This window comes from Meriones unguiculatus, chromosome 10, assembly GCF_030254825.1.
Source record: "Meriones unguiculatus strain TT.TT164.6M chromosome 10, Bangor_MerUng_6.1, whole genome shotgun sequence".
Lineage (NCBI taxonomy): Eukaryota > Metazoa > Chordata > Mammalia > Rodentia > Muridae > Meriones > Meriones unguiculatus.
This window is the reverse complement of record NC_083358.1, coordinates 110,359,567-110,378,631: the sequence shown is the minus strand read 5'-3', so window position 1 is coordinate 110,378,631 and position 19,065 is coordinate 110,359,567. Positions and strand designations below refer to the sequence as shown.

Genomic DNA, 19,065 nt, shown 5'->3' with positions numbered 1-19,065 from the left:
ACATACACACACACACATATATACACACACATACACACATGCATACAGAGAAACAGAGAGAGACAAAGGGAGAAAGAGGACAGAGAGAGACACAGAGGGAGAGAGAAAATTTATATAGAGACACTGAAAAATCTGCTAAAATAATCTTTGCAGTTGGGCTAGCAAGTATGAGATGATAAAAGATATTTCAGAATCTCATATTTATAAAATCAAGGAAAATGAATGGAAGTGACTGATGCAGTGAACTTTCCAGAAAGGTGAAGGAAAAACAACTTTTGGAGTCTAAGGAGAAAACAGACCATAGTCGAACAGTTAGCCAGCTTTTCCACTCCCAACAGCCATAAGCCTTCTGCTCTTTGAGCCCAGGAGCCTCCATAGTAGGCTGATTCTCCCAAGACTGAATTTGAAGGAGCAGAAGAAAGAAGATTCAGCTGAAAGTTGAATAACCATAGCTAAATTCTCGTGTCCAGGACTTGAACTGAGTTAGAAGTCCTGGAGTCACCCAACATTCACTACTCATGATGCTGTAATGATGTCATAAATGGAGCTGGCCCCCAACCCACCCCCAGCTTCCTCAGAGCACAGCAGAGGAACCAGAGGGAAAGTCCACCTTCCCAAGCACAGCCCTACATCCACTTCACTCGACTGCTTGTCAGTTTCACTACCAACAAAAAGGGGTGAGTTGCATCCAGACAACAGTGAAGGCTGCTCTTGTGCATCTTCTGTCCTAACAATGGCTGCATCAACCCCAGCACCGAGTAGGGCTAGGAGGGTTTTGTTCTGTGGAAGGTTCTTATTATTTTCAGTAGCAAGGACTAAAGTGAACATTACCCATTTTAGAGTTCCATTTGAAGAGCTGCGTCCCTAGAGAGTCAGACTGATTTTTAAACGACATTTCATAGAGTTTTACTTTTTATTATTAAATAAAATCAAAGGCATATCAACTAAAGCCAACTCCGAGTATTGTTAAAAAAACAAAACAAACAAAAATAACCCTGTCCAAATCTAGAAGTCAGATTTTCCATAGAGAAAGAAAGACCTACATCAAGGCAAAACTCATCAGAAAAGGAATTCTCTTCTGGGAATCATATTTCATGCTTCTAACATTCATAACTTCAGAAATTAGATTTCCTACTTAATCTCTTCTGTCCTGATTTCTTCCCTTTCCCTGACTGTTTGGCAGAGCTGATAATTCCCTGAGGGCAAGGAGGTGGGGGAGGCATTCCAGAATGGCCCATGGGACTGAGATTAGTCTCAATTGTCTTCCCTGCCATTGTCCAGCAGAGAAGAAAGCAATTTTCAAGAGTGGGTGGCTCAGGAAAAAACTCACAGATATACCTGCAGTTCTAAAGCCTACTTACAAACTATCTCCAGAGGGAAGAGAGGAGGCCTGTCAGGATTCTGCTGAACCACAGATGTTCTTAGCAATGTACTCAAAATTACTGACTCCTTGAAATAATGGCTTACATGGGTTATGTTAAACACGTGGAGTCACAAAAAAAAAAAAACCAAGAACACTGAAATTACAGGTTTATGGTTGTTAGGACATCCCAGGACCCTAGAAACACATGCATACAGTCTAGAATGGAGGAAACAGGGTAAAAGGAAATCAGAGCAGAGATACCCTAAGTCCACAAAGAAGGACAATTCTTATTGAGATTGAGATCATCTAGAGCTTGAACACACGGAGAACTTCTTGAGAACAGAATATGCTGGCAGGAAGAAGCCCATGAATTGTTCCTCAATGACACTCTCTCATTTCCTCTCAGGCCTATATTTCCACTGAAGAAATGTCGAGTAATGATAAGAAAAAGTCCAGTGACCCCAAGGTTGCACCCAAGAAATGTGATTCCAAATGTGAACAGAGGTGTGAGACCAAATGCCATCCCAGCTGTCTAAAGAAGCTGCTGAAACTCTGTCCTGACAAGTGTCCACAGGAAAAGTGCCCACCACCACCAAAGTGTCCCCCATGTCCTCCATGTCCCTCGCAGTGTCCCACTATTTGTTTCCTGCAGTGTCCCTCACCTTGTTCACCGCAGTGTCCCTCACCTTGTTCACCGCAATGTCCCTCGCCGTGTTCACCACCATGCTCCTACATTTGTTTTAACCCCTGCTCTCCCAACTGTCCCTCTCCATGCCCACCCCCAGACTGAAGCGCCATGGGCAGCAACACCAGCCCCACTGCCACTGAACTCCATGACCACCTACAACGTTGTGGGGCTGGAAGTGAAACCAGGAACTGACAAGTAAATGGGTTCCTCTGCTGTGCAAGACTTCTGCAGCCTCGGGGGATTTGCTTTCTTTTGTGGTGGTTGTTACACAGCACTATGCCAAGAAGCAATCCCTCACAGTGAGATCATTAAGTACCCCACAGGCTCTGCCTGTCACTTAGGGAAGGTGCCTTTCCAGAGAAAGTCAAGCCCTGCTAGAGCAATGTATGAGTGGTAAAGTATGTAACCCAGGAAACAAGGCAGGAGAGAGACAGACACAGAGAGAGCATGAGAGAGAGAGAAACAGGACATTGGTTAAGCGTCCAGAAAAATTCAAGAATCAACATTCTACCAATCTGACATTAGTCCTGCTGCATAGCACTTACGCAGAGGGACTCTTGCCAGACTGCCTCTTGCGGGGAAGGCACATATCAGATATTTCCATTATGATTCATAACAGCAGCAAAATTACAATTAGGAAGTAGCAACAAGATAATGTTATGGTTGGGGTCTCCACAACATGAGGACTGTATTAAAGGGTCACAGCATTAGGAAGGGTGAGGACTACTGATCTAGCTCCACACACTAACGACACCGTGACTTTGCACCAGTCCCTTGACTCAGTTTCCTTCACTATGCCACAGGGAAGATGGCACAAATGATACTGCTTTTGCAGTACTATGTTAAGACTTGGGATCGGAATAGACCAAAGTCAGGTGCTTGGTGTCCTGGAGGACAGTAGGCCAGTATTCTCAACCTGTGGACACAACCCTTAAAGGTTGAAAGATCCTTTCCCAGAGGTCACATTATAGATACCCTGCATATCAAATATCTACATTATGATTCAAAAAAGTAGCAAAATTAAAGCTATGAGGTAAGAAATAATTTTAGAGTTGGGGGTCACCACACGAGGAACTACATTAGTGGGCCCCCGTATTAGGAAGGTTGCTAACCACTACAGAAGACGGTGGGTGAAGAGGCAGTACATTCTTCACACCTGAGCTCCCCTGCTCTGTCCTTCTCCTCTAAATGGGCTCTAAATCATCTGAGCACGGTGCTCATGTTCTCATGTGCTCCTGCAGACACAAAAGTAGGCATTAAAATAAAGGGTTGTAGGTTGCATTTTCTATCTCACTTTTTATATTAAAATTTAGTAACATGTCACTATGTCAAGAACCCCAACAAAGGTTCTTGACATAAGTCCTCTGTTTCTGCAAATTTATGTGAACCTATATTTTAAAATTAAAACAAGTGCAGAAGACTACATGTGCATGCATGAGGACCACAGTTAGGGAAGGTGTTCACACCTGATAAGGATTTTATAAGGTATTAGAGAGTCTAGAACAAACTGAATACATTCACAAGAAAAAATGTATTGATTCATACTGCTGAGAAGGATACTGGAGTTGGATATAGAATTAGAACTGTAGCAACCAGGAACCTCAGAGCCTATATGTGTAGACTCACCCACAGCTTTCATTCACCCTCTTCCTCAGCATGCATCCTGCCCTCTCTGCAATCTTGTGGCCAGGTCCACAGATTCGGTTTGTGAATGGTCAGGGTGCTCCTCTTATCTCCAGGCAAGCACCTGTTTTCCTAGAAAGTCATGAGCTTACTGCGTGTAGCCAGGCAGATGACAGCTTTGTTACACAGATCAAACCACCTGCGCATTAAAATAGCACACAGCATTTAACTGGAAATATGTTTGGGATTCTCTGCAGTAGCAGTAAGAGTTCGTGAAAGAGGCTGACCCAAGAATGGTTCTCCATGGACTCTGAGCATGCCAATAGCTCCCAGTTCTTCTAAGAACATTGAGAAAATGGTTCAGAACAGTGGAAGGCAAATACAGATACTCCAAAAAATGCCTGGAAAAGCGCATCAGGAACAACTTCTGACTCATGTACTCATTATTTAGGAGTCAAAGCTAGACAAGGACTTCAGGGAACTGTTTTCTCAGTTTCCAGAGGTGAAAACTGTTACTTTCTCTGACCTGAAGAAGGCATGAGTCTCAGAGTCTGCTGGCAGGGATAGGAAACTTGCCCCCAAATTCCCATGTTCCAACACCTTTGCAGAAGGTGGGACATCAGAAGCTTCTGGAAACCCTTGTTAGATTATAGGGAACCCAACAAGGAAGCTTGGGTTCAACTGTTGATAGATAACAGGAGGAAAAATATCCCACTTCAGAGGCAATCAAAACAAAGGGAAGGGGAGGGAAGACAGGTTAGAATGATATGTATCTAAACTGTCAGTATAACAAATCTCTGGAACAGTGTTAAAGATGGTGTAGTTTTTGAACATCTTTTTAAAAAACAATTTTGCAAATGATATGTCAAAAGCATGAAATTTCTCAACAGTTTTTCCCCGTGTATTCAATTCAGATAAATTAGATAAAGAAAAATATCTATGAAAATGGAAGTGGAAGCTATGTATATAAGGGCAATTATCACCCAGGCACAGCGGCACATGCCTGTAATCCCAGCATTTGGGGAGGTGGGTCTCTGTGAGTTCGAGGCCAGCCTGGTCTACAAATCAAGTCCAAGACAGCCAAGACTACACAGAAGAACCCTGTCTTAAAAAATAAAAAAATAAATAAATAAAGGAAATTGTCACTGTGTAACTTAGAAAAACTGTAAACATCTAATAAGACTTGATTAAATTAAGGCTTGTTCCTTTTTGACACACTACTCAGCTATTAAATCTATACTGAAGAAGGGCAGGAGCTGTAGATCAATGGTAGACTATTTCAGCACATCCAAAGCCCTGGATCTGCTTGACGAACATAAAAGATAAAGAATTATAGAGGAAATAATAATGTCTCAGCTTGCATGAAGCAAGAATTTCAAACACAAAACCACTATGAATATTAATAATAGAAGAAACTTGTTTATGTCCTCACTGTTTTAGTACAATAAGGTTATAAATAACTAGATCTTTATTGCCTTCTAAATCTTCATTAAAATTAATTATTTGTTGGGTAATATAATAAAAATAATCATGAAGTAATTAAAATAATGCAAGGACTGCCCGAGTCTGATAGAGCTTGGAAGGGCACATGCACAGTACAGAAGGAACTTCATCTTGAGTGCATGGCCTACTTAGTGGTACCATTGGAAAATGGGCCAGGAGTTGTAGCCTCATTGTCTCTAAAACCCCACGTACAGTCCCGGAGGAGGCCAGACCTGAGAATGTGAAAACATCTATGGCCAGCTTAGTACCTGTGGCTTCCATGTAAATGAACCTGAAGATAGATATCTTAATGGTTACCTTTGCAACAAAGAGCTAGATCAAAAGCAGTTCTGGAGAAGAAGATCAGAATGTGATGAGGATGCCATCTCTCCACAGAATGCTGTAATTACCAGCTCCCATGGCAGTCAGGAAGACTCTGCCTTAAATGGTAGAGGGTTGTATAAATAAGCAACACCCTAGGAGTGAGATCACTAGGAACCGAGCAGTGCCAGACAGATGGCTTACAGAAAATGAGGTAGGCAGGGCCAGGAACTCTTCAGCCCTGGTAAAGTAGTTCTAAGGCTCCGTTCAGAGAGTCACAAAGCAGATGCCGCCACAGATCCCTTGCACTGGCTGGCTTTGAAAATCCAGCTCAGCGAGGGTGCCTATGGTGCTAGAGGAATGGCTATGGGCTGATTACCGTCTGCTATATGAACTAGAGCAGAGGGGGTGGCAGGGAAGAGAATAGAATGGAAAATACCTCTAAAAGCAATACAATTAAGGTTCCTTACCTCCACCCCTTTTTCTAGCTGGGCTCATGGAAGAATCAAAGTAGGCTTTCACATCACTACATCACTATCTGAGCTAGAAGCAGTATTTTTGGGTGATGAACAATTGAACCAAAAACTATTGTGAATTAGTTGTTTGTCAGATTTCTAGGAGGCAGAACTGAGACTCAAAGTGGTAAAGGTGGAAGATCAACAGTAAAACTAAGCAATTTTAGGACATCATTTCTCCCCATGTCTGTCAGTGTCTCTGGTCCTAGGGTTCCTGCCCCCTTGAAGGTGAAGGCACACATATTTGAATATTTTCTCACATACCAAAAGCTGTTAAGAACCACAGGCTGGTGTGCACACTTGCTATCTTCTCAAAATTCACGAAGAACCTCCAATGTAGTCTGTTTTTCCGTGTCCATTGCAAAAGTCATGACTTATATGACCTTGAACAAGGCCCAAATGATTTTACTCCTCACTTCCACCATTTAACAATCACTGTTGCTAGGTAGGTCTGGGTGCCAGTTAAAAATCACATGCTCGGGCTAAAATAAGGAAATAGAATCAGGTGCGCTCCTAAGAACCTCTGACATATGATCCACACCTTCTTCCTGTCTGATTCAGACTCTGTGTGGGTGACAGAAGGAGAAGAGAAGAATACTGTTCTCTCCACAAGGAATTCACAAGCTCAGTAAACTCCAGAGGCACCTACTGGCTAGGAGATTAGAGGAGCCACATTCTAATACTTTTCCATGTTATCAGACCCTTTGCACTGTAATATGCAGGTGAATGAATCAAAGGAGTCTGGGAACTTTTATGATCTATATAAAGAAGATTATTATTTGATGATAATGGAGGAAAAACAATGTTCTGCACACACCTGAGTCTCTTCTGTCTAATTACATCCTGGCTTCCAATAATAACAGCTCCAGAAGTCTAGATTTGCAGATACCCTTAAAATCAGATTATCACTATTACTGCTAGAAGGCTGAACATAGCCAGGGAAATTAGGCATCTTAAGATTCACCGTGGAACAGTCTTCCCAAAGATATCCAAGCCTTGTTGCCAAATAATTGGTCCATTGACGTTAGTTTTTGAAAGATTCAGGCTTCCCAAATCTCCCACTTTTCAACAAAGAAATGATAGATCATCTAAGGTCATTCAGCCATCCTTCTCAGCCTCTGCTACATGCACAGGACAGAAGACTGGGTTTTCTAAGCAAGGAGAAAAGACCGCACACGCATGACCAAACACTTAGAAAGACACAGAAGTATTCAAGTTTACTGTTCTTCCTCACATTTATATTGTCACAGAGTGTGAAAGTTGGAAAGGGTCCTATTAAAAGGCCCCTTTCCTAATGATGGTTGGAGGCTAGAGAGGGTCAAATGACTGGTCAGACTATAGGAACAGAGCCAGCATCATAAGGCCCTGTAAAGTAAATTGTCTATTCATAACAATAAAAGGAAAAGTAATCTCAAGGGCAAATGTTGGAGAATCATTCCATGTAAAGAACATAGAACAAAGAATTGAGAAAATCAAGGAAGGGTCCATGAAAAAAATTGAGTCCTGAGCCAATACAGGCACTCATAGGTATAAGGGTACCAAATATTACTGTATTCTCACAAGAAATTTAAGAAATACCATTTTTGCCTTCTCACAAATAAAAAAGGGAAATTAAGCCTCTGGGGGGTTGCCACTAAACAATCAACACTGCACATGTTCTATTTGATAAAGTCTATGCTGTTTGCCATTCTGACTGAGATTTAAGCATCCTCCCTACGGTCCTTCTTGTTTAGCTTCTTTAGGTCTGTAGATTTTTGCATGGCTAGCCTATATTTACAAGGCTAAAGTCAGTCCTGAACACTGAGTTACTGAGTTTAGTTGTTCCATGAATGTTTGCGCTTTCTTTATCAAAAAAAAAAATTTTTTTTGTTGAATGTGTTATGATAAGTAAAGGGATCTCCTTAAAGGAAGTAATGAGAAGGCGATTCCATTGCATCACTGGAGACCTTAGTTCTTCAAAGTTCCCAAGAGCTTCAGATATTGAAAAGCATTTGTTTTTGTTTTTTAGCACTTCTAACACTATAAATTGAATAGAACAAAATGCCAAAAAATGCATTTAAATTCTCAAAGTCAGAAGTCAGGGATGATGTGTCTTAGTTACTTTTCTCCTGCTGCAATAAAACACCATGACCAAAAGCATCTTGGAAAGGAAAGAGTTTATTTCAGCACACACTCCCAGAAACTCGGGGCCATAGCTCAAGTCAGAAACTTAGAGGCAGAAACTGAAGTAGGGACCAGAAAAGTCACTGCTTACTTGTTCAGCTTGCTTTTTGTTTGCATGTTTGTTTGTGTTTGTTTGTTTGTTTGTTTGGGGCTTTCGTTTTTGAGATTTAGATGTATTCATATTTAATTAATTAATTAATTCACTTTACATATCTATCATAGGCCTTCCCTCCTCTCCTTCCATTTCCATCCTCTCTCCCTCTTTTCATCCTCCCTCCCTCTTCCCATCCTCTGTCTCTCTTCCCCCTATTCACCCTCCCCTACTCCACAGAGAAGAGGAGCCTCCCCATTATTAATTCACACCAGCACATCAGATCAAAGTCAATGCTGAGACTCACAGCCAAACACTGGAAGTGCAGAGCCCAGGGAGTCTTCTGGAAGAATGGAAGGGGGGGTGTCAAAGACCAATCCAAAAACAGGAACACCACAAGAAGACAAACAGAGCCAACTAACCTGGGCACAGGGAGGCTTACAGAGCACCAACCAAGGACTAGTTTGCTTTTTTATACAACTGAGGACCACTTTCCAGGGGTGATGCTGCCTTTCCCTACAAATGGGCCCAACCACATCAGTCAATAATCAAGAATATATCTGATAGATTTGCTCATAGGCCTATCTTATAGGGGCATTTTGTCAATTGGCAGTCCTCTTTGTCAAATAAAAAACAAAACCCAAACAGGACAGGTGGTCTCCTTAGACTAAAATCAGAGTGGCAGCCAGACTACATTTTTTTCTGGAGTCTCCTTGAGGCCATTTCCTTGGCTTTTCCAGCTTCTATAGCTGTCCTCATTTCTGCATGTTTTTCCATCTTCTGAGCCAGCAATGACCAGTGTAGTCTTTCACCATAGACATTAACTTTTCTTCTCCCTCTGCTCTTTCAAGGTTCTTTGTGTTTATATGACACCCTTCCCTTGGATAATCGGAGATAATCTCTCTGTTTTAAAGTCAAATGATAGGCAACTTGTTTCACCTTCTATCTTTTAATTTTCTTTTGCCATATAAGTGAACATAGACACAAATTTATCAGGAGCCATTCTGTTAAAGGAGCTCATTAGGTAGGTTGGCTTTCTGAAAGGGGATCCGGAGTTTTTCAAGGTCTGTACAATGATACACCCCAGAATTGCTTCCATTTTGTGACACACATTTTTTGTGCAATGCTGTATCTCTCTAAAATCTGGTATGGTGTAAATCGTTACTTTTTGGATATTTACCATCTCTGATTGAACAAACTTCCTGTTAACTTTTAGGCCTTGTCAACCTTTGTCACTGTGAACTCACTATGAACTTGTGTAGTGGATACATAGATAAGAAATGTTTAATTTTAAAACATGTAACCTGATGTATTTTAAATTTTATCTGTTTTTTGTGATTAATTGCCTTTTTGACTATCAGATAATTCCGTTTCTGGGAGCTTTGTCTCAGATATATAAAGCTACGACTATACAATAAAATTGGCAGAATCCCGTTGGCAGAAGCCCAGTAGTGGAAGCCTGCTAGAATTTGCTTCATCCTTGAATTGTAAAAATGTATATAGATATATGTTTACATGTAAATATGTCTGTCTGTCTGATTTTTGTTATGTTACATAAGCATATTCAATTGTCTGTCTAAAAAGGAGCTCCTTTTATACTGTACATTGAATGTGTGAATATGTACAGGTCAATATGTCTGATTGCCTATGTCTACATATGGGCTGGTGTTATGGAACTGGCAGCCTAAACTTGCTGCAATTTCTGCAGAAGCGATGCTAGCTGAAATCAACATCATCATCATACGTAAGCTTGTAGGAATTACTTGAAGTTTCTCTTTGAGAATGTGTGTATGAATGGACTTTGCTGACTTTCTCTCCTCTTTTCCTTTTCTTACTGATTTACAAGCAAATTAGCAGATTCAGGATCTAACTATCAACCTAAGACAGGCAGGAAAAAGTTTACTTTAACCTGTTGAGGCGTCCACAATGGCCTGCCCCTGTGCAGGAGCTAATCTCTGATCAAAAAAGCCTTTTTGTTTTTGTTTTTCACAATCCCTTGCAGTTCTGGCCTTTTACAGTCTTGGCTGCAGGAGAAAAAGGTGACCTGTTAAAGTTTTCCTCCTTAGTATAAGTGTGGCCAGTGCCTAGACCTAGAGAAGGAATCCTGGGCCCCCTCCCCTATTTCTTTTTCTTTCAGTCATCTTTCTTGATCAGTTGCTGATTGGTTGCCTGAGCCATCAGCTCAGTGACCCAAGAGATAGAGCAAATGGGAGAGTCTGCATCCTGTTCCAGATCCTATGCTGGACCCTGTAACCTTGCTAAAGCAGGCAGAGACATTAGCAATCAGACTTCAGAAGACTTTAACACAAATTCTACTCATTAAGTAGAATGTCTTTGGCAAGTCATTTTCTGACCTCCTCAGGAGTACTTTGCCATCGGTTTTAAGAGTGGTCACAAATTAATTCAATGACAGGTGTGATGTACTTTTGGAGAAGCCAAACTCAGGTCTCTATCTAAATGGATTGTGCACTACAGTGAGAATGTGACCTTGCCTTGCTATTTTTCTTCACATTGCTGTTGAGCTCTCTCTCTTTTTTTTCAAATTGCAAAGATAACTAAATTTTATTATATTAACACAAAACTTTAGTGATGCCTATATTCAAACTAGCTGCAATATGTGATAAATTGGTACATATTTACATTATTTAGACATATTTTCATAAAGTATACTAAAACTGAGCCTAATATTTTATTTTTAATCATTTAAGTCTCTTGTTTTCTTTTTTTAAAATTCTTTATTAATTACACTTTATTCACTTTGTATCTCCCCTGTGGTTCCCTCCCTCCTCCCATCCCAATCCTTTCCTTCCTCCCCACTCTGCACACATGCCCTGCCCCAAGTCCACTGATAGGGGAGGTCTTCTTTTCCTTCCTTCTGATCCTAGTCAATTAGGTCTCATCAGGGACTGCACTGTCTTCTTCTGTGGCCTGGTAAGGCTGCTCCCCCCTCAGGGGGAGGTGATCAAAGAGCAGACCAATCAGTTCATGTCAGAGACAGTCCCTGTTCCTATTACTATGGAACCCACTTGGATACTGAACTGCCATAGGCTACTTCTGTGCAGGGGTCCTAGGTTATCTCCATATATGGTCCTTGGTTGGAGTATCAGTCTCAGGAAAGACCCTTATGCTCAGATTTTTTTTGGTTCTGTTGCTCTCCTTGTGGAGTTCCTGTTCTCTCCAGATCTTATTGTTTCCTACTTCTTTCATAAGATTCCCCGCACTCTGCCCAAAGGTTGGCCATCAGTCTCAGCATCTGCTTTGATAGTCTGCAGGGCAGAGCCTTTCAGAGGTCCTCTGTGTCAGGCTCCTGACTTGTTCCCTGTTTTCTCCCTCTTCTGATGTCCATCCTTTTTGCCTTTCTGGATAGGGATTGAGCATTTTAGCAAGAGTCGCTGTTTAACTCTCTTAAGCTTATCTGAAAGCAAAGAAATGTCTGCGGCATGAACAAGGCCATCTCATCCATCATCTCTGAAGAAACTTCCAGAAATCTCAAACAGATGTTCTCCCCTTATCTCTCACCTATGCCTAACCTAAGCTAGCCTCAGATTCTCCTCTCACCCCAACTAGATCTCTGTGCTTCAAGTCTTCTAACTAGGACTCTGTCCTCAAACTACCTGAAAATGCCCCTCTTCTACCCTCTGCCTCCTTATATCAACAAAAGATACAACTGCTAACCTCTGTCCATCTCCATTAGTGTGAGTCCCTTCAGAGCAGAGCCATGGATAGCTGAAAGAATAAATAATAAACACAGCAGTAGCTAATCCCTTATTTCCTACAATACAGTAGAGTTTTCACAGAAAAAAACAAAAGAGATAAAGGAGGGAAGAAAAGAAACCGAAAGAGGAGATGAAAATGAAGGAGAGTGGAATGGGAATGAGTAGAACCTTCCCATTCTACAGCTAATCACCCAATTCCCACATTTCCTCAGATTAGCTTATCTTTTCTGATACAGCACTTAGTATTCCACATCCCCCACATCTTCCTTGCCTCCTCCCACGATGCCAGGCTGTGCCAGCGTTACATCAATCCTTTAAACAGCAGTCATAAAACCAAATAAATATTCCACCTGTATTCCCTCCAACCTCACTTGTTCAAAATGTTTGATGACACTTGGGAGCTGGCTCAGGGTGTGAACATCCTTGCCATGCAAGCAAGGAAACCTAAGTTTGAGTTTTCAACACTCACATAAAAAGCAAAGCATGGCTATGAATCTCCAGCACTAGGAAGCTGAGACAAGTGGATCCTGGGAGCTCGGCCAGCCTACCTGAAATGGGAAACCTCCAGCACAGCCAGAGGCCTTGTCTCACCCTGCATTTTCTTCTGGCTTCTAGATAGGTGCACACACCAGCATACTCACGTGCACGCACCACACCACATACACAATAAAAAGAAAAGAATTTAATATATCAGGTGTCCCAAACCTATATTAACATTTAGAGACATTCCCTATTTCTGCTGATTACTTCTCAGGGAATGAACTACATCCAATTATTTGTGACCTTAACCCCTAATTAAGAGGAGCATTATTGTTTTTAAATTTTTATTTTTATTTTATGGGTATGTGCTTTGTCTGAAGGTATGTATGTGTGCTACATGAGTCTAGTGTCTGAGGAGGCTAGAAGAGGGCAGGGGATTCCCTAGGACTGGAGTAATGGACAGTTGTGAGCTGCTACTTGGATTCTGGAAGAGAACCTCAGTCCTCTGCAAGAACAGCCAGCGCACTAACCACTGACCCATCTCTCCAGCCACAGAGCATTATCATCTTTAAAGCTACTAAAATTTAGGCAACACTAGCCAGTAAAATAAGCTTGCCACATTAGAGGCTCCAGAAATCCTCTTGTGAAATGCTATTTCCCCTAAGTATTAACATTTAATTGAATAAATTGGTATCTTCTATTTTCTATTAACAGTCTTCCCCTTACTGGGATCCATGGCTCACATTCTGCATTGAACTTTGTTGGAAGTCAGGTAAGCTTGCCCCTCTCTCTCTCTCTCTGCGGCATCATCTTCAAGAGGCCTGTTCTGATTCTCCCTTGGATTGTGCTTTCTACTAATTTTTTTAATGCAAACTGCTATTTTGTATGCCACTTTAACAATCTTATATTCACTCTCCCATGAATTGTACATTGATTTTCAAATGAGTTATTTAAACAGAAGAGAAAGAAAAAATTCTATGGTGGGGCTGAAGCTTTTGAGTACACATCTGTCTTGTATTCCTTCACTGATACATGTACCCTATCAATAATCATTTATCTTTTCTTGTCTTCCAGTTATAATACATGTGATTTTTGTCATAGGTTAGAACTTACAACTGAGAATAATATGATCTTACATTAGATTTTGTAACAGTGAGTCCCGGAGCTGGTCGGTAGAGGGAAGACGGCAAGATGTGTGTGGACAACAGCGAGTACATGCAGAATGGAGACTTCCTTCCCACCCAGCTGCAGGCCCAGCAGTCAACATTGTATGTCACTCAAAGACCCGAAGCAACCCTGAGAATAACGTGGGCCTCATCACACTGGCCAATGTCTGGAGGTGCTGACCACACTCACCCCTGACGCTGGCCGCATCTTCTCCAAGCTGCACATCGTCCAACCCAAGGGCAAGATCACCTTCCGCACTGGCATCTGCATGGCCCATCTGGATCTGAAGCACCAGTAGAACAAGAATCACAAGATGCGCATCACTGCCTTCCCAGGGAGCCCTGTGGGGGACAATGGGAAGGATCTGGTGAAACCAGCTAAACTCCTCAAGAAAGAAAAAATAAATACTGATATCATCAATTTTGGGGAAGAGGAGGTGAACACAGAGAAGCTGGATGCCTTTGTGAACACACTGAACGGCAAGGACGGAACCAGGTCACATCTAGTGACAGTGCCTCCTGGGCCCAGCTTGGCCGATGCTCTCATCAGTTCTCCTATTCTGGCTGGTGAAGGTGGTGCCATGCTGGGTCTCGGTGCCAGTGACTTTGAGTTTGGAGTAAACACCAGTGCTGATCCCGACTCGGCCCTAGCCCTTCGTGTTTCTTTGGAAGAGCAGTGGCAGTGGCAGGAGGAGGAGGCACGGCGGGCTGCTGCGGCCTCTGCAGCTGAGGCTGGAATTGCTACATCTGGGACTGAAGGTGAAAGAGACTCAGATGATGCCCTGCGGAAGATGGCCATTAGCCAGCAGGACTTTGGCTGTGCTGGGCTTCCTGACCTAAGCAGCACGACTGAGGAAGAGCTGATTGCCTATGCCATGCAGATGTGCCTGTAGGGAGCAGAGTTTGGCCAAGCAGAGTCAGCTGACATCGATGCCAGCTCAGCAACGGACACATCTGATCCAGTCAAGGAGGAGGATGACTATGACGTGATGCAGGACCCAGGGTTCCTTCAGAGCATCCTAGAGAACCTGCCAGGCGTGGATCCCAACAATGAAGCTATTCGAAATGCAATAGGCTCTCTGGCCTCCCAAGCCACCAAGGATGGCAAGAAGGACAAGAAAGAAGAAGACAAGAAGTGAGAGCAGAGGGCGGGATATCTGAGTCTGCCCAGGGGACTGTACAGACGGGGTTGGCACGTCTAAAGCTACAGCAGCCTTTACAACCTGAATAGAGCGAGGCAAGTTTAAAAAACTTTTTTTTTTGCAACAGCAATACTAAATGTCACATAAAGTATAATACAAATATTATAGTATTTCATAAAAAGTGAATTCCTTCCTAGTTTACAGTGACCAGCGAAGACTCCTGAAAGGTGCTAGACTTGAGTGGAGCTTGAAGACTGCTGAGTTCAGAGAAGAGCTCATCAGGCAAAAGTAACAAGACATAGAAAAACACGTACATTGTTTGGAAACTTTTTCTCTCCCAGCACCCAGTTTTCACTGATGAAAATCTGACAAGTGTTTCAGGAGGCAAGGGACGGGCTTACCTTGTACTAACTTGTTTCCTGGTCACTCCGAAAACTCTACTTTTCAAAGGGCACCAGAACTCAAAATTGAGAAAATGAAAATGGGCTCTTCTCTTTTCCCCTTCACCATACTGCATGTCTCAAGAGCAAGAAATTACTCTAATTTCCCTCAGGACTTTTATACAGGGAAAAGTTCAGTTCTGCCTAGGACACTGTAGATCATCAGCTTAGAATCCCATGACAAGCCATCATCCTTGGGTCTGACTTCCATGCCTACCACCCAAGACAAGCTGCCTCAATGTGTAGAGCCACTGAGTGAGCCTGGACAAAATGGATGGAAGGGTTCTCTGCTTCATAGAGGGATCTATGCAGTGGAAATGTTTGAAATAAACCATACAAGTCCTCAACTCATACAGACTCCAGGCCTTAGGCATAGATTCTTCTTACTGGCAAAGACTAGATAAGCAAGGTTGATCTTATCTCTCACCACATCCTGAACCAGTGTGAGTAGACAAGGGACCTCAACCCTGGTTTAACAGACAGATAACATTTTATGGACATTCTTTTCCTGTTACCTGTAATGAAAGAGTTCTGAGAGGAGCCCCTCCCTGCTGAGGTCTGGTGAGAACCCAGAGGCCAAAATGAAGGCTGATTAACAGGCATCACAAGCAGTGACTCAAACCATTCATGATTTCAGGTGAAGCTTGTTACAGTGACTCCACAATTAGGACTTTAGCCCACGTGGCCCTTCAGGCCTTCAGGAAGCCATACCAAGCACTGTATAAAAGTCCCCACCACCCCACACTGCACAGTCCACATCCTTCATCCTTCACTGAACCTCACTGAAGATCAGGTGAGCATGCTTTCCTCACCCCTTCTCTCTCTGCTCTCTGATGTTCCCCATCTCTCTCTCTCTCGCTCGCTCTCTCTCTCCCTCTCTCTCTCTCACCATCTCTGTGAGGCCATCTGTTTCTACCCTAGACAGCTTGCCATTTCTTGAAACACTTTAATTCTTGTGTATTCTGTTTAGTGTATTGTACCTGATTTATAAAAAATATTAGTTAAATTCTGTAGTAGGACTGGGGCTTTCAGCTTGTGACTAGATAAAAGCCTGGGTGAATACTTTCATCTTGGAAGCAAATGTCAGAAGAGGTGATATAAAGATATAAAAGAATAAAAATCAGTCTTAGAGCTAATTATCTTCTCCCTGTATCCCTCTCTCAGTCCTTCACACTTGCCCACACCTTTCTGGTTCCCAGCCTGGTGCTTTGAGTGTGAAACATCTCAAATCTTTTGTTTGTCCTCAGGCTCTTCAAATCACCCAAGATGTCTTTCAGCGATCAACAGTGTAAGCAACCATGCATGCCACCTCCATGTCTTCAAAAGACCCAAGAAAAGTGCCAGGCACAAGCTGAGGATGTGTGTGTCCCCTCATGTCAGGACCCCTGCCAAGATAAATGTCCACAACAAGCTCAAGAGGTATTTGTTCCTCAGTGCCAGGAGTTAAGCTCAGGAAACTGCCCACAACAAGGCCAAGAACCATGCCTACCTCCAAGCCAAGACCAGTGCCTGCCTCAGCTCGTGGAGCCATGCCAGGATTTGGCCCAAACAAAATGTGTGGAAGAGTTCCCACAGAAGGTCCAGGAGAAGTGTTTGTCCCAGGGCAAAGCAAAGTAGCTGATCAAATGCCATCTGGAGTCAAGAAGATGGCCAGCAGAAGAAAATCCAAGCCCAGTCCCTACTCTGGCGATTTCTCCTGTGGGAATCTCTGTATAATATACCTTCTTGTCTCCTGACTTCCTTAGTATTTCAGGACTTGGTCTGCCTCTGAAAATAGTTCTCTGTATTTTAAAACCTCTGTGAATAAGTGTTCTTCTTGGCAGCTGGTGGACGGTTTCTACTATAGGAGTGGTATGCTATCAAGGCAGACCACCAAACCCTAACACAGCAATCCTGGAGAGAAAAGTCACCTAGTCCTTGGTACGTAACCAAGATGCCTTCATTCATCTTTCAGAACGCAAGGCTCTCTTTCAGCCTCAAAACTGTCTGAATTTAATGGCGTTGTGCTGAGCATCACCAATACAATGGGTGTTAAGAGGATGGTGATGCTACAGAATCAAAAATGCTGTAATTTTGTTTCTGCATCCCAACGAAAAAAATCAGTCAACATTGCAATGGGGTCTGTGCTTTGTAAAATTGAAACAAAACATTTGAAAAGACTGAATTCAAACAGCCAATAAGGAAACACAAGTTAGGATCTTTGGATCTTTGTCAATCTTTATGCTTTGTAGATGGTCTGCTTTGGACCATTTGGTTTGAGAGTACTTTGGACACCACATGTGGTCTTTAGCTTATGTTTATGTGATAGGAGCTGTTTGTCTGCAACTTGCTTGCCTTTTTGTCCTTGGTGGAAGTAAATTATATAATAAAGCTGTTCCTAAGGATGTTTTCTGAAATGATGTGTCTTTTCTCTGCTGTCTCTGTGGAAATTATATTCTCCTTTTGGAAGGAAGTCTGGGGAAATAATGAAGACACATCTCACAGGTGTATAAAACACCTGCAGAGAGCGCTCCTTTGGATCATGCAGACCAGCCCACTCACAGCCACTCCAGGCTCATCTGTACACACACATCACATATTAGAAAACCAACATAAAAACTGAAACCTTCCCATGCTGAAAACCTCAGGCCTAGGTTCTTCCCACAATAGTCTATTTGCATTTTGGCCTTGTTTCCAGAGCAAAGATCTAAAATGGAAGTGGTAAAATTGTGTTGAAGAGGTACCCCAAATAAACCAAATAAATTACCAATCAGAAAGAAATAAAGGTGCCTCTGAGATGAACACGAACTTGAAAATGAAAACTGTCCGTCCTGCCACATGGCCAGATCTCAGTAAAACTAATCTAGGTGGCCTGGTTGTGTTCTGGTGTTCCCCACTAAGGACAAAACCCAGCTGTGAACCTGTGTACAAAGGCCAACGAAGTGGTGGGCCAAAGGTTGTTTCTTCATGAGTGCCCTGACCTGACTGTGGGGAAGACGTGTCAAGGCTTGTAATCAGAGCAGAACACGAGCTCCTTACCCATCCCCCACCTCCTCCCTGCTCAGTCTCGAGAGAAGGAGATGGAAGGCTATGTGGAGTTTAAGTACTTGTTTAACTCTACTGTGGACCTCCTGGCACATGGATCTTACCAGTCTCTGGGACTTAAGAGATTTTCTAAGACACAAATATGCCAGAATTTGAGAAGAAGTTCCAATGAGGCAATGTTTTTATGTGTTTGGCTTCAGCCAAGTCCTGAGCTTTGTGTGCATTCTCAACAAGATCCTCACAACAGCTTAAGGGAGGTCAGCTGTCCTCTGTGAAGGAGCATGTCTGACCTAGTATGGAGCCCTGTAATTCAGAATGATCCTGAACACAGCCCTTCTTGCCCTAAAAAAAGAGCATGTGACACTCAAGGGAGATTTTCGGAAACTACCTTTTCAGTGATCTATCATCCTCATTAGCAGTACCAGGTAATTTTCCAAATGCCAAGTACTTTGCCAGATGATGATGAGCCAAGACATCAGTATCCCCATGCAGAGCCAGCAGCTATCTTTTCCGCCAGCCACTCTTTTATTTTTTTCTTTATTAATTATACTTTATTCACTTTGTATTCCCCCTGTGGTTCCCTCCCTCCTCCCCATCTCAATTGCTCTCTTCCTCCACCCTCTGCATACATGACTCTCCCCAAGTCTGCTGAAAGGGGAGGTCTTCTTTTCCTTCCTTCTGATCCTAGTCAATTAGGTCTCATCAGGAGTGGCTGCATTGTCTTCTTCTGTGGCCTGGTAATGCTGCTCCCCCCCTCATGGGGAGGTAATTAAAGAGCAGGCCAATCAGTTCATGTCAGAGACAGTCCCTGTTCCTATTACAATGGAGCCCACTTGGATACTGAACCGCCA

At 42.7% G+C, this 19,065-nt stretch overlaps 4 protein-coding genes and 2 pseudogenes across 4 annotated transcripts in view; 3 read left to right on the top strand and 3 right to left on the bottom strand.

The window, feature by feature from the left end:
- The window catches only part of LOC110566726 (small proline-rich protein 2F-like), a 207,167-nt pseudogene extending 193,265 nt beyond the window's left edge, over nt 1-13,902 (bottom strand).
- The window catches only part of LOC110543077 (small proline-rich protein 2D), a 144,618-nt gene extending 130,689 nt beyond the window's left edge, over nt 1-13,929 (bottom strand). The window contains exon 1 of the mRNA XM_060393137.1: nt 13,799-13,929. The gene's annotated coding sequence lies outside the window, so the exon portion shown is untranslated. The remainder of the gene's footprint in view (nt 1-13,798) is intronic.
- LOC110543651 (small proline-rich protein 2D-like) overlaps nt 1-13,935 on the bottom strand; it is a 169,324-nt gene extending 155,389 nt beyond the window's left edge. The window contains exon 1 of the mRNA XM_060393134.1: nt 13,799-13,935. The gene's annotated coding sequence lies outside the window, so the exon portion shown is untranslated. The remainder of the gene's footprint in view (nt 1-13,798) is intronic.
- On the top strand, nt 1,791-2,153 carry Lelp1 (late cornified envelope like proline rich 1). The gene has a single exon (XM_021660323.1). It carries the CDS (start codon nt 1,791-1,793, stop codon nt 2,151-2,153), a length of 363 nt encoding a protein of 120 aa, XP_021515998.1.
- On the top strand, nt 9,960-14,790 carry LOC110563291 (26S proteasome non-ATPase regulatory subunit 4-like; annotated as a pseudogene).
- A 1,111-nt stretch (nt 14,791-15,901) lies between these two features.
- Nucleotides 15,902-17,531, top strand: Prr9 (proline rich 9). The gene is made up of 2 exons (XM_021660324.1): nt 15,902-15,983; nt 16,438-17,531. Exon 2 carries the CDS (start codon nt 16,457-16,459, stop codon nt 16,805-16,807), a length of 351 nt encoding a protein of 116 aa, XP_021515999.1. The 5' UTR covers nt 15,902-15,983; nt 16,438-16,456; the 3' UTR covers nt 16,808-17,531.
- Nucleotides 17,532-19,065: the final 1,534 nt, after the last annotated feature.

What these genes read in the sequence shown, in the direction of transcription:
- Prr9 (XM_021660324.1), top strand. Translation starts at nt 16,457, where the DNA reads ATGTCTTTCAGCGATCAACAGTGTAAGCAACCATGCATGCCACCTCCA.
- Lelp1 (XM_021660323.1), top strand. Translation starts at nt 1,791, where the DNA reads ATGTCGAGTAATGATAAGAAAAAGTCCAGTGACCCCAAGGTTGCACCC.